We start from the raw sequence: 15,347 nt of genomic DNA on the forward strand, positions 1-15,347 counted from the left end.
AAGAGAATCAAACTTCAATTAAAGAGAAGATCAAGCCTAAAGTCCTTCTTCGTAAGTCAAGAAATCATTCTCAACCGATAAAGTGCGGAGTCCGGAGAAAAGAAAATCTACGTAAATCTCTAGAGAAGATCAAGCTCAAAAGCCCTTTTTCAGAAGTTAATAAATCCTTCTCAAAAGATAAAGTGTGAAGCCTAGAAAAAAGAAAGTCTACATAAACCTCTACAAAAAATTAAACTCAAAATCCATCATCAAAGCAACATTCTCAAATGATAAAATACAAAATCCGGAGAGAAAAAAATCTACATAAATCTCTACAAAAGAAAAGGTTCAAAATCCCTTACTCAAAAATCAATATTCTCAGCCAATAAAATACGAAGTCCAAAAAGAAGAAAATTTACAGAAGATCAAGTACAAACAAAATCATCATCAAAGCTACATTTTCAGTCGATCACATGCGAAGCCCGGAGAGAAAAAAACTATATACATGTCACCACTATTTTTGTTGTTGACTATTAATAAAAGAAAAACACTGAAATTTGTATTCTTCATTTTATCAAAATAAATAAAATCATTTGTAATCTGACTTTACAAATCTTGAGATAGATTTTGTAAAATTTATTGTCGATAATCCCAAATGCAAATGATTTGAACTATTGAAGGATGAATTGAACCAAGATGTAATGGATACTTTCTTTAAGGTGTTTTACCCATTAAAATATCCTTATTTAATCTCATGTCTTTTGAACAAGAAATTCACATTTCTTTATTTTATTTTTTAAATAAATACATGAAAACTAAGAAGAGGTAAAAAAATATTAAGAATGAAAACCTCTATGGTAGGCCTCCCCGGAATAAGGAATTAACTTAACTATATGGCGAGCTGCTCCTCCCGACAAGGGTACTACGGTCTGCAAGCTCCAATTCAAGTCGCTCCCATTTGTGCATGTCTCCAAGGCCGATCTCCTTGGATCTCTTTCATCTGAATAAGGTATGATGCTTGGTTCAGTCGTTTCTATGCCCCTTGGTCCAGAGGGAGGGATCTATTCCCGAATGGCTGACTCACCGATAAAGCTGGCAGGGGAGCGAGGATCTGAAAGAGATTCATCCACGAGCATTTTTTCTTTTGCGATCCATTGCCACGAGTCAATCCCCTTATGCCGGGTCTTATTGGCCTTACTAAGTTAGTAAGGATTTCACCCTTCCTAAAGGTCCTTGGGCTCAACTTGTGGCATCCAAAACTATGATCAAATGCTTCATAGTTGTAGTGGAAAATTTTTTATGAATTTTGAAGAAAAAAAATTTTAATTTTTCACCCTTGATTGTTTGAGATCAGGTGGTCCGGCCAGTTTGAACATTAGACGGCCAGGTTTCAACTAAATTTTGGCTTAGACCTTTAAAAGCCAACCCAACTAAAAACCCGGCCTAACCTGGCACTTGATAGCTCTATATCACACCCCTTTACCAACTTAGCTACATTTTCCATATTCTCCCTAACAGCTTGCCCAAAAATAAAGTAAGAAAAATCTCTCAAATAGATCCTAAGAGCACCTCCCTTGTTATAATTATCTGTCCCAATTTCAATTTTTAAACAATAAAGTTTAATATTCTAAGTGGTCTTAACGTGGGACCACGAGGCACGACTCATTTGCTTTAAATAGATAAAAAAAAGTTCTAAACCAAACTATAAAGAAAAAAAAAAAAAAACAAAAACAAAAATACAGAAGAGCAAACTACTACCATCACCCAAAAGAAATGAAAAAAAATGCGAGGTCCATTTCTTTTCTACAGGAAAATGACTGTGCGTCTATTTGCTCAAAGAAAAGTCAAGTTGGGATATATAATAATGTTGGATTTCACATCATGAAGTGTGATATGAGGTTCCAGCTTTTGAGGTCACTCCAGCACAGATTCGTACCATTAATCAAAAGATTCCATGAAATCCAGAATTGTCTCTCGTCGAAACAAAACTATCTCTATAATAGGAACACTGACTATTTAAGATATTCTAAAATATTTTCTTATAAAATACAATTTCAAATGGTCTCCTACTCTCGGAAAAACTCGTCTCTTTTAAATATTTTTTCAAATGCCTCTTCAATGTATTGGTGAATGGTTGAGACACTCCATTGTTTTAAAGGAAGATTTTGGTAAAACCTTTAAACTTGGGGAAACACTAGCATCAACCATGGTTTAACGCTCTCCATCATCTAGACAGTTGAGATGCTTGAGACTCTCAAGAAAAATGAATACCCTGAAAAGGTCAGAATAATCGTTAGAATTTCGAAAATGATCAATGTCTAGGTAATATATGTTTTTCCCGTTACCTCTATCTGTTTAATAGAGAGCCTCAACCATAGGTTTAAGTTAGAAAAAATCGTTAAAACTGTTTTAAAGGTTATTTTAAATATTTCATATAAAAATTTAATCATAAGGTAAATATTAATCTAGGAAAACAAAAGCCTTTGAATTAATGGTTGAGGATCTCTCCCGGACAAAAATTGAGATGCTTAGGAAAAAAAATGTACTAGTCTCTAGAAAGTCAATACTGATGTTTAGGAAATTTATGTTTTTCATCTCATCTCAACCGTTCATTTAATAAAGAATCTCATATTTCTTATATATATATATATATATTAAATTTTTCATTAATCCTAGAGAAGAAGAACAAGGTCAAGGAGTTGATATCACTAGTTTTGACCGAAATTTGGGAAGGTCATGTCAAAATACAATTGGAGCATCTATTTTATTGATTAAAACTTGGGAGGGACGTATTATCTTTGAAAACATAGAGGATAAACTCTGACTTGGAGCCAAAAATGGGGGAGGGCCGTTGCAACCTCTTGCCCCTTGGGAGAATGTATCAATGTCTAACCCCTAAAATTGAGGGAGCAGATCCTATGTAGCAAGTTTTTCTTGTAGTTCCCTATAATAATTTTTCTACAATTGTTAGAACACTCGATTGAGAAAGAAAAAAAAGCAACTACTTAATCTTCAATCTCTCTATGATGATTGATGATCATTATCATTTGAAAAAGAAATGAAAAAAAAAACATTTTTTTTCACTTGACCAATGGTTTAAAAGTACGGGTGCAACTTGGCCCGGTTCAAATTGAGAGCTTTGGATTGGTTAAGTTTGGTTTATAATGAATTTCAATTCAATTCTCGGTTAACAAAGTAGAGCACCAACCATTTGATTCAATTCTTGGTTCATGCCTTGTATATACTGAACCAAACCGAGAACATAATCCTTATATTAATAAAGTTATAAATAAATATTATTAATCTATCTAATAAACTATGCACATTTTTTATGGATAAATTGATTTGTTTTGTATGGATAGATTAATGACTTTCTTTAATTGATTGAAAAAACTATTGACTTTTTTTTTTTTTTCGAATGAATACATTAATGATATTTTTTTTTAAGTGATGGATAAATTAATGACTTATTGTATGAGATTTCATATTCATATTTATTTATTTATATTAAAAATATGTTGATTCAATTAATTTTTTAGATATTAGCAACTCATAGAACCGAATCAAACCAACTTTACTCAGTTTGGGTTTGGCTTCGGAAAAAAATGCAATGACTTTTTGCAAAAATTTAAAGAAGAGGTTATTTAGGGAGAATTTTTTGCACACAAAATACTCAATCAAGAATTTTACATAATCCCGAATTAATCAATTGTAGTCCGCATACACAACTATTCGTAGTGTGGGTATTTTTGTAAATTATAGATGCCATCAATAAAAGGGGTATTGTGCAATTGATCAGTCTGGATTATGTCAAATCCCAAACTAACTTTTATGTGGAGCATAAAGTTCTTCTTACGAAAATGCTGAAATGATAAAAAGTGTTTACTGCGATTCTCAAAAGTCTGACGTGGGATGTGCACATAACCATAGATGTGTTTCCTCGCGGTACGAGTAAAAACTATCTACGGTTATGTATGCATGTCCACGTCATACTTGTGAGAATCACAGTAAATCCTGTGTCACCTAGCACGACTCGTTTTCTTATTTAGGTTGAAGACTACACATCTAGGAAAAGTAAATGAAAAAAAAGATGACTGCCCTTTGAGACCAAAGCATTGAGCTCAATGTGGGAGTAAAGAGGTGAGAGTCACTTGCTTGTAAAAAGTCGTTTAAAGAATTAAAATAAGAAAAATTACTTAGAAAGACCATGATCGAAGGATTTTTTTTTTGAATAATCGTAAAGTTTTGGGTAACTTTTGAATACTCCAGTTAGTGAAACTTTTTTTTCTTAATATCCCTCTTTATTGGTGGGATCACCACCTAAATGATATAAATGCACAAACTAATTTGATATAACTATGTATCACAAGATAAGCAAGACGTCTTAAATGAGATTTTGCAAAATCTTGTCCGAGACAAATGTTACATAGCATATATCAAAATACCACAAGATTAATTAGACGTGTCGGATTAAATTTTGCAAAATCTCATCTGAGTTAAATGATATAGAACCTCTCACCCTTATATTCTTTCACTGAAATCGATTTTTCTTCATCTTCTCAATCAAGTGAACAAAAAAATAAGGTTTTGGGAAAAAATTTCGTCTTCTTCATCTGACTTAAGACGAAATCGAAGTGAATTTACTTTATCTTTCTCTAAATCAAGTTTCATCTTCTTCCTTCTTTCCTCTTGAGATTTTTTTTTCTTTTTCTCTATTTTTTTCCTTTCTTTTTAATAGTATGTATAATATGTGTTTTAACTTATAATTTCTAATGGTTAAAAGATGAAAAATGTATTCTATTTCAATGGATTTGAATTTTGAAAATGATGAATGAAGTAGATGAATTTGTGAGATGAGTTAGACTTTTGGGATTCTCTGCATTTACTACAAGCACCATTGGTAGCACTTTTCCGTTCGGAGCTTTGGCTTCATCTAGTTCTACAAACCCCTCATCATTTACCAATAACCAGTTCGGTGCTCCCACTGCTACTCAAACGGGTGATTCACCATTTACACAGACCATCCCGATGCAGTTTGGCTCACCTTCCTCGTCTCCAATGTTCGGTTTCACAGGATCCTCCTCTTCCAGGTCTGGCACTTTTCTATTTGGTTCTTCCACCGCTGGTGCTAATCCGTTTGGCTCAAGTTCTGGCTTTGGTCTGAGTTCCTCAACAACCAGTGGTCTCAGTTCTTTCAGCTCGGGCAGTGGTACTACTACTGGTTTGTTTAGTTACAGTACACAGTCTGCTACTACGTCATACATCTTTGGTTCTGGATTTGGTTCTACATCTTCGGCACCCGGGTTTTCATTTGGATTATCCTCGGCAGCTACCACCAGTAGTTCACCAATGACATTTGGCTCAACCGATGCTACTACCTCTTCTGCATCTCTCTCCCCATCATTCCCCATGTTTGGAACCACCCGAAATCCAATTTTCACGTTTGGTTCAGCTTCTAGTACCCCGTCGGTGTTTGGTCAGCCAACTAATACACCTCCGTCTAATTTCCTATTCGGTTCACCGGTTCCATCAGGAGGACCCCCTCTGTTCCAATTTGGGAACCAACAGAATACAGTGGCTCCGCAAAACCCATCTCCATTTCAGGCGTCAGGTAATGTTGGGTTATCTGCCGGTGGAAGCTTCTCATTGGGCTGTGGTGGTCGTAACAAGTCTAAACGGAAAATCGTAAAACTTAGACGAAAAAAGTTTTCCGCTTGATATTCCTGTTATCGTCGCTTGATGAAGCCAAATTGGCCTCTATTAGATGTGATCTGCTTCCTTTGTCTCCTTTTCCTAGACGTTTTTGCTTGCTTTGCGGGTCTTATATAGATGCAATATTGGCTGTCTTTATAATGGGCACGAAGAATGTTTGTAGATAAGGCACTTGTGCTGCTGGTCATGTTTTTCTTTGTTTTGCTTTGTGTAATGTGTCATCTGTAACATAGAAAAAAATGAAGTTCTGTGTAATGTGTTCTGTAATGTCGAAAAGAAATGGATTTTTCGTAGGCTGGTTTCGTTCTACAGGGGCAACATGTGTGTTGTAAGGCTGATAAATTATCCTTCTAGTCTTCTATTAATGCAGGGACACTACTTTGCAGATCTACTTTTCACTCTTTTTGATATATTGTGGTAGATATGCCGTAAAAGAATCGCATCCATTGAGATACTCTGTCTTCAAACCAATGAAATGCTCTTGACCTGTGTTACGAGGTTCAGTGATATAATACCGAACTGTGAACTGGTACAAATTGGAACAATTTGAGGTTCGGTGAGGAACCCCATGTTTTGGTGAATTTTAGAGAGAACCTCCATGGTTTGGTCAATGCAGAGATTACCTTCATTGGAAATCCCAAGATTTGGTCAATATTAAAGATACACCCCCTCTGTTTTCAAACTGATGATATGCCCCCTTTGACGCAAGTCGTCTTCTATGAGATTAGCACAACTAGCTTAAATATCCTCTACTAACGGCCTCTACGATCTGGATTCATTCAAGAGTGATGAACCACGAACCCAAAGTCAAACTGAGCAAACCAACAAACTAGGATTGCAGTTGCAACTTGCAAGGACAGGTATGATAGCATTTTCTTGTATGTCTTCTTCCTAAACCTGTTACCCATTTTATACAGGGAACATGTACAATAGCATATGCGACAGGTTCTTAACTTACATTATGAACCCTGTAAGGGATTTTAATTCCCTCCAACGGCTAGATTCAATTAATGGATACATCAGGAATTTTTATTATTATTTATTTATTTTTGATATCAAGGGTATCTCCACCCTGGGGTGGGATTAATCCCTAGGTTACATGCACCACCCCTTTGAAAAATCCTACCTGCAACAGGTTGAGTCAAGGTCAATCAGACCTTGGAGGGTGATCCCAAGAAATTCATAGTTTCGTGGGGTTCAAACACTTGACCTACTCTTCCTAAAGAGCTTAGTAAGGCCCGGCTTGCCACTATGGTTTTAAAACTCGTCCGAGACCGAGACGTATCGCCCGAGTTAACTCGGTATCAGCGGTGAACGATACCAACTCACAATGAGTTATGAGACGAACGCGTCTCGTGAGTTATGCGAGTCGTCTCGGACGATATTTTCGCAAAACTCGTCCGAGACAAACGAGATATCCGAGATATTACAGATTTTACATTAACTCGCGAGACAAACGAGTTGTATCGGACGAGATTTTCAAATCTCGTCCGAGTTAACCGAGACAACCGAGTTTTGTGAAAAAAAAGTTAAAAATGAAAATTTCTATTTTATTTTTACAAGCAATAGCTATTGAGTGATATTATTACTTTCTTGTGATAAATACTTAAATGTATTTTTGATAATTTGTTTTATTTTTTCTTTAGAAGTTTTTTGATGAAAATTTCATTAGAAATTTATACTAATCTTTAGGAAACATGTGTTTTATTTAATGGGTAGCATTCAATGACTAACTTTTTGGCAAAACATTTTTCAAAACATGAGTTAGAAGTTTTGGAATGGGCTGATTTTTGGTGAGGATGATCTCTATGGTAAGGAGATCATCCTCACAAAAAATCAGCCCATTCCAAAACTTCTAACCCATGTTTACAAGTTGAAAAATCGTGGACCGTCCATTTTTTGTAAACTATTTTTTATGGGGTTAGAATTTTTGGATTGGGCTGATTTTTGGTGATGATAATCTCCTCACAGTAGAGATCATCTTCACCAAAAATCAGCCCATTCCAAAACTTCTAACTCATGTTTTGAAAAATGTTTTGCCAAAAAGTTAGCCATTGAACGGGACCCTTATTTAATTACCTTGAATTTGATTGATAGGTATATTATAATTTTTTTTTAATTTTATATTTTTTGAGGGGTTCATTTTTTTAATAGGAATCAATTCTGAATTTTTCCTGAATTTTTCAGATTTTTTCAGATTTTTTAAATGGTTAAAAACCATTGTTTTAATGTTGAACGAGACGACTCGACGAGACGAGACGTATCGTCCGAGTCAACTCGGTATCAGAGGTGAACGAGACGAGACCAAATACCGAGTTTAAAAACCATGCTTGCCACTAGGCCAACCACCTGGGATTAGATGCATCAAGAATATTTAAATGGCTTTCATAGCCATAAATCTTACATCTCCTGCCATCTTTTCACATTAGAAAACTTGTATAATAAAATTAAAACTATATAATAATAAAAAACATGCCAATATAGATGAAAACAAATATCCTACAAAATACGATCACTTCAAATAAGAGTGTCAACGACCATTTGACAAGTGAATGTGACACTGCTATGATGCAACAAAATTTAAGAAACTTGAAAGATGGGATGAAACATTTAGTAGACTCTCTAAAGCATGATTTTGATAGTAGTTTGCTTTTTCTCCTCAAGTCCTTAGATCATTATTCTTCTCTCCTCATTCTTTGAATATTTCTCATCTTTTCCTCAAGAATCTATTTCAAGTTGGTATCAGAGCTACAGAGACAGCAGGAGGGATGAAGTTCAAGCTGTTGTCACTGCCATCAACTTGTGTCATTACTAATGTCAGCCCTTGGCCTGACACGAAAGAATGGGGTGTGCTTCAATAAATCTTGATTCATCACGATTTGTAATGATTTTGGTACAATTTTGACTCATTGTTTTTCACTGACCCGATTCTTTCCTAAAAAATACAATCTTTCGAATTTTTGGGCCTCGGGTGATTTCTTTGCTGTAAGATTTAAAAGGAGTGATCAGGTTTGGCTTGGGAATCTTTAAGAAGGGGTATTGTTGCATTCCCGACAAGTGATGACAGAGTTATGAGGAGTTTATCGACTGTTTTGACATTTTTCCTTAAAGCGTAAATGCTGAAATTGATTCGAATTGGTTTCTACTCTTAATTTCTCTTAAGAATGCTTGGTGATATATATATGGTTTAAGAGTTGTTTTATGTGGCAATAGCCACTTATGACCTTTATTTTCCCACCATGCATTGGTTAAAAAACTATGTGTCGATGAATTCCGACGACCTTCCCCCTAGCATTACTATTATTAAGCTCACTCATTTTGTTTTTTGATAAATAGTAGTTCTTTCATAAAACAGAACTAAGCCAATCAAGATGACCAACCTAGCAAGACCTTACAAAAAGACGCTACTCACGAGAAAGACAAAGAATCCCATCTCAATTGTAAATAAAATCCTAAAAAAAAACCCTGTAAATGCCTTATAAACTTTCGACCAATAAAAAATACGACCCAAAAAGTATGTAATCGTATCTGTGCAATCTTTCTGTTTCCCATCAAAGATACACCTATTTCTCTCAAACCATACCTCCCAACAGATTGTGAATGGTGTAATACTCCACAGCAACCTTTTCGTGCCACCAAACGAGTGCCCTATTGATGACCAACAAATGAAGATATCCCTTATTATTTTAGGTAAACAAGTTAAAACTCCATACAACTTTAAAAAAAATGAGCCCAAATTCCATTCATGAACTTACAGTAAAGAAAAAAGTGATCTGATGATTCTTCATTATCCATACATAGCACGCAACAACTTGCCCTGCACAAGCCACACCACATAAAAAAATCCACCATTTGAATCCCTTCCTAAAGATGTCGTCCATGTGAAAAAAGTAATTTTACTTGGCACTTTTGGATCCCAAATTGAGACATGAGGAAAGGAAATATCTTCATTATTACACAAGAACTAATAAAAGGAACACACCGAAAACCTTTCATCCTTACTTGTCATCCACACTCTCTCATCTTCCCTTCCCATAACGACACCACAACTAATGTCTTTACTTTTTCTTTTCTTCCTTGGAGACTATCAATCTCATCCATACTATGAGGAATAAGAATAGTACATTGATTTAAAATTACTTTTATGTGATTTTAACTTATTAGTCTTCTTAATTTTTATCAAATATATCTAATTAATCATTTTCTGATTTACTTTTTTGTTCAAAATATCTTTTGTAAGTTAGTGGGTTACATGCTCTAACGGACATCGGTGTAAATTTCAATTCATGTCGTTATGGTGCTTCGCTTCTATGATTTATATTTTTACAAGTCTTTCTTAGTCAACGTTTGCATTGGATTCGAATTAGGCTAAACTCAAACTGAAGATTATATTAATATTTAATTTATTTTTGCATGTATGAACCTACTCGTTATCATGCATTTCCATTTTATCGGATTGCAATTAGTGTTTTGATTGATTCCTAATAACTCAATATTTTCTTACGTTTACATGGAATTCTAGAATGGTTCATTTAAAAGTTTGATAGTGCCTGTGTGTTATTTCGAGAAAGTTCAAATGAATCGGTGTTCAAGCATAAATTATTTGATGGTAGTGCTTTCATATTTTTTATGACAAGTTTTGTGATCTTTAAATGTTGTGTTTGGAAAACAAGTTTTGTGCACTATAATGAAAATGAAACATATGTAACCATGTAAGTATTTAATTTATTTATTTTGATAGGTATATTATGTTTTTTTTTTTTTAAAGTTTTATGCTTTTTGGCTTCATTTTTTAATATGAATTATTTATGAATTTTTTCAAAATTTTTAGATTTTTTAAATGGTTAATAACAATTGTCTCAATGCCGAACGAGACGAGACGTATCGTCCGAGTTAACTCGATATCATGGTTGGACGACTCCAGTAAAACCCTTTTATCTTCGTTTTTCAAGTTTTTCCTACTTTAATACATAGAAAAATCGACTAAATACTTGAGATAACAACTTGTATAAATGATTTCAAACCAAAAGAACCATCCTAGCTTGATCGATTTTCATCCAAAAACAAAGAACTAAAAAAAAAAACCATCCTAATTTTTTACATGTCTTCAGAAAACTTGAAAAAACTCTTGTAAATGATTTCTTCTTTCTTTTTAAATCTTTCCGATAGAGAATAGAATCTTCGAACTCAATTTGGATGCCAAAAGTCTTTTTATTTAATTTTTAAACAAAAACAGTAAGATTGAAAAGTTATGACATTCAATCATGACAAATGTGGTGAATGGGGTTTAGAGACTAATTAGTAAAAACAAAAGTTTTACTAAATAGACTATTAAGAGAATCCCTAAAGCTTAGGGATTAGTTAGAAAGAAATCCCTCCATCAGGATCCTTTAAGTAATATTCCCAAAAATATGAAGAGTTATCTCCTTTCTAGAGAAAATATTTTAATGCCTTTATTTACATCATCCATTTACGCTAGGGGGGCGGATCATGGGGCATATGTAAAAAACAATGGTTTTTCAAAATATAGGTTAGAAGTTTTTGATTGAGCTGATTTTTTGTGAGGATGGTCACTATGATGAGAAGATCATCCTCACAAAAAATCAGTTCAATCTGAAATTTTGAAGTTCATCAAAAGTGATTTACAAATTATTGATAAAAAATCACGGTCCACATTCTAAATCATGGGGTTAGAAGTTTTAGATTGGACTGTTTTTTTTTTAGGATAATCTTTTGTCATCATAGAGATCATCCTCACAAAAAATCAGTTCAATCCGAAACTTCTAATTCTATTTTGAAAATTTATTATTATTACATTATTTTTATATATGTCCCATGATCCATTATCCGTCCACTTACAGTATTTATAAAAGGAAAATACAGAGTAAAATCAATCCCCGATCTACGGGAGAAGATAAATAAGTATCTCCAACAGATTTTCAATTTGAGTCGTGATAAACTGACTAAAACCATATATTCAACTGACGTAGCATGTGCACAAAACCATAGATATTTTCCTCGAGATACACAAGGCAAAAAAATTTCTCTGCACATTCCACGTCATCAGTTTAGTATTTAAGAGTATCTTTTTTTTGAGTCGTTTTATCTTTATTCTTTGAATTTTGAATCAAGAAGATAGTTAAGGATCAAATCATAACTGATCTGATTTAGCAACCGAATCATAACAGATCTGATTTGATGGAATTTAGCTGCGGTGGTGATTCTCAATATCCCTCCTCACACATTTATCTATCTATAAATATAAATATTAAACAGAACATCATAGATAGAGAGCATATATGGTTTACAAGAACTAACTATTACTACAAACAGCCATGGTAGCAACAGAGATGACTATAAAACTTCTGGTTGACAAGAAAGCCAACAGAGTATTATTCGCCGAAGCGGGCAAAGATGTGGTTGATTTTATTTTCAGTCTCTTGTCTCTACCACTAGCAACCATAATCAATCTCTTAACAAGGAAGAGAATGGTGGGGAGCTTAGGAAATCTCTATGATAGTGTGGAGAAACTTAGTTCAACATACATGCAGCCAAACCTAAACAAAGATTCCATTTTGAAACCAAAATCATCTTTCAATGCTGGCAACATTCCTGTCTTACTTCCAAACATGGATGGAAAACAGCCAAAATACTACACGTGTAACAGTTGCTACAAACCCAAGTACATGACCGACACTGCAGGGATTACTATCTGTCCTAATTGTAGGGGCTACATATCCACGGAGATAACTTACATTGGTCCTAAGACTTACAATGTGGCATCATCGTCTAGTGAAGGAGGAGGTTATGTGAAGGGTGTGGTGACATACATGGTGATGGATGATTTGATGATTACACCTATGTCAACTATTTCTTGCATTACTCTTCTCAACAAGCTAAACGTTCTGAATGTCAGTGCCCTTGAAGAGAAGATAGTTGATTTAACTATGAAAGAAGTAAGTAAGAAATGTTTTTCTTTCTAATGCATTTTCATATAAATCTCTTATTTTATGTCTTCCATTTCGTGAGAATTATGAATCTATTATTTGTGTTTTTGTGGTGTCAGGGTTTGGAACTACTGAGAGCATCATTGTGTTCAAACACAGTTCTATCTGAAGTTTTCCTAGAGAAGAAGTAACCCCTTAAGTGTTGCAGTCTTTTATATATTGCCGTAAAACATATGTGTTTACTAAGAATAATGATAAATTCACGCAATTTTTGTACACGGCTGATCTGGCAAGGGTACAGAACCGCACATCTTTTTCTTGTGTATCATAATGAAAAAGATATATGGTTCTATGCCATTGCCGTGTCAGCCGCATACCAAAACCACGTGCATTTATCACGACTCATTTACTAATCATTTATGTGTTTTGGTTTGTTGTTCTTATTAGCTTCTTGCAAACATATGTGCAAATTTTATTTTTCCTTCTTTTTCAAGCTTAAATCTATTGATTCAAATTTCAAATTTCAATTTGGTTTTGTGTGTTCAATTGAACACAATCTCTTAATTACTTTCGAATCTAAGGTATTCATGTCAATTGATCCCACTCGCCCATTAGCTCATCCCAACTAACCTGGAAATATAAGGTTAGGGCCTTCATATTGAACCTTCAAAGATAGGGCTGACCTCAATAATTTTCATCTCATAAAATCTTTGTTGGGTTAGGGCTTAGTATTACTTAGCTCAGCCCAGCCCTGTCCACTACTATATCTTATAGAAATATTCATAATATATTTAATTATATGATTTTTTTTTTTTTTCAAATTAAAATATATTTTACGATTATAATTTAACTCTCATCTATGACAATTATAGATTGAGTCGTGCTAGGGTGACATAGGATTTAGTGTGATTCTTACAATTCTGACTTGGAGGTGTGCACATAACCGTTGATGATTTCTACTCATATCACGAAGAAACACATCTATGAGTAGTTGCACACCTCCACATCAGAATTGCGAGAATCACAGTAAGTCCTGTGTCACCCTAGCATTAGTCTTATAGATTAATAAGATATTAATTTCAAGGAAAATGCTGGAATGACACAAGGTATTTATTGGGGATATGCACATAACCATAGATGTATTTTCTCGTGATACGAGTAAAAATCATCCATGGTTATGTATGCATCTCCACGCCAGAATTGTGAGAGTCACATTAAATCCTGTGTCACCCAGCACGACTCTAATTTCAAAACATTTTAGTTGGCCCAAAACCAACCCAAGTCAAGACCGAGTCTATCAAGGACTGGCTAGGGTTTAGTCGAACTAGGCCTGATTGGGGTATAGGAGTCGGACTAGTCTAGTTAGAGCCCTCTTTTCTAGAGCTAGGTTAGGGCCCAACCAAACCCGCCCATTGACAGCCCTAACTATTTCCATCTCCTCCTCACACACATTTATCTATAAATAGATGAATACCGATAGCTTGGCTTTGAAGTAACTAAATACCCACAGATGGCAACAACAAAAAAGGTGACGATTAAGCTTTTGGTGGACAAGAATGCCAACAGAGTCTTATTTGCCGAAGCTGGCAAAGACTTCGTTGATTTTCTTTTCGGTCTATTAACTCTACCTCTAGGCACCGTAATTAATCTCCTTACAAAGCAGAGAATGGTGGGGAGCTTTGGAAATCTGTATGGGAGTGTGGAGAACCTTAGTTCTACTTACATGCAGCCTAACCAAAACAAAGATACTCTCTTGAAACCAAAGCCATCTTTCTGTTCTGGCAACATTCCACTCCTACCTCCCATGTCATCTGACACTGTGAACCAAAAGCCCGACGTCAACTTCGGTTTTAATACCCGTCCTGTCAGTTCTTCAACGTTTGGTATCCATTTTGATTCACAAGGATCTATTTATGCGAAACGATCATCTATCGAGGAAGGTTATGTGAAGGATGTGGTAACATACATGGTGACCGATAATTTAGAGGTAAATCCTATGTCCACCATTTCTAGTATTACTCACCTCAACAGGCTTAACATTGGGAATATCAGTTGTCTTGAGGAGCAGATGGTTGATTTAACTATGAAAGAAGTAAGTAAGAAACCATCTTCTTTCTTATGCATTTTTTTTTTTTTTAATTACTTTTCCTACTTTTGAGAATTATTATTTGTTTTGGTGGTGACAGGGTTTAGAACTGCTGAGAGCATCATTGTCATCAACCACAGTTCTAACTGATGTTTTCCTCGAAAGGAGGAGAGAAAGCCATTAAATGTTGGAGTAGTACTGCTTTTTCTTGTAAACATATTTAGGAACTTTGTCTCAGCTTCTTAAGAGTTAAATCAAGATTCTCTAGACTCTTTTAACTTTGTTTGAATGGCTATGGAAGGATACTCAGTGCGTGGGTTTTGGTGATCTGGTACTAATTTGTAGTAAAAACCCAAGAGTCGTTGACCCTTACCTTGTGTTGTTAAAAAATATCATCCAATGCTACAGGGCGGAGCCAAGATTTTTGGTCAGTGAGGGCTAATTACTGATAATGGTCTACCAATAAATCCCACCTTAAGACATCTAAAAACATGATCTGATGCCACAGAGACGTAGAGAATAAAAATTTGATGAACTTTGAAAAAATTTCGAAAAAGACATAATTTTCACTTCAGAGGTTCGGTGGTCAACCTTGGATCAAGCCCCAAAATAAAATAAAATAA

At 34.7% G+C, this 15,347-nt stretch overlaps 2 protein-coding genes across 2 annotated transcripts; both read left to right on the forward strand.

The window, feature by feature from the left end:
• Positions 1-4,369: 4,369 nt before the first annotated feature.
• LOC147381733 (uncharacterized) lies at positions 4,370-6,383 on the forward strand. The gene has a single exon (XM_086430032.1). It carries the CDS (start codon positions 5,008-5,010, stop codon positions 5,695-5,697), a length of 690 nt encoding a protein of 229 aa, XP_086286158.1. The 5' UTR covers positions 4,370-5,007; the 3' UTR covers positions 5,698-6,383.
• Positions 6,384-11,960: 5,577 nt separating this feature from the next.
• LOC147381734 (uncharacterized) lies at positions 11,961-15,155 on the forward strand. Its single transcript, XM_086430031.1, has 4 exons — positions 11,961-12,647; positions 12,758-12,808; positions 14,119-14,730; positions 14,825-15,155. The coding sequence occupies exons 1-4, from the start codon at positions 12,027-12,029 to the stop codon at positions 14,906-14,908; spliced, it is 1,368 nt and encodes a 455-aa protein (XP_086286157.1). The 5' UTR covers positions 11,961-12,026; the 3' UTR covers positions 14,909-15,155.
• Positions 15,156-15,347: the final 192 nt, after the last annotated feature.

Source organism: Akebia trifoliata, unplaced genomic scaffold (assembly GCF_017979445.1).
Source record: "Akebia trifoliata isolate Shusen 1 unplaced genomic scaffold, ASM1797944v1 Contig00283, whole genome shotgun sequence".
Classification (NCBI taxonomy): Eukaryota; Viridiplantae; Streptophyta; class Magnoliopsida; order Ranunculales; family Lardizabalaceae; genus Akebia; species Akebia trifoliata.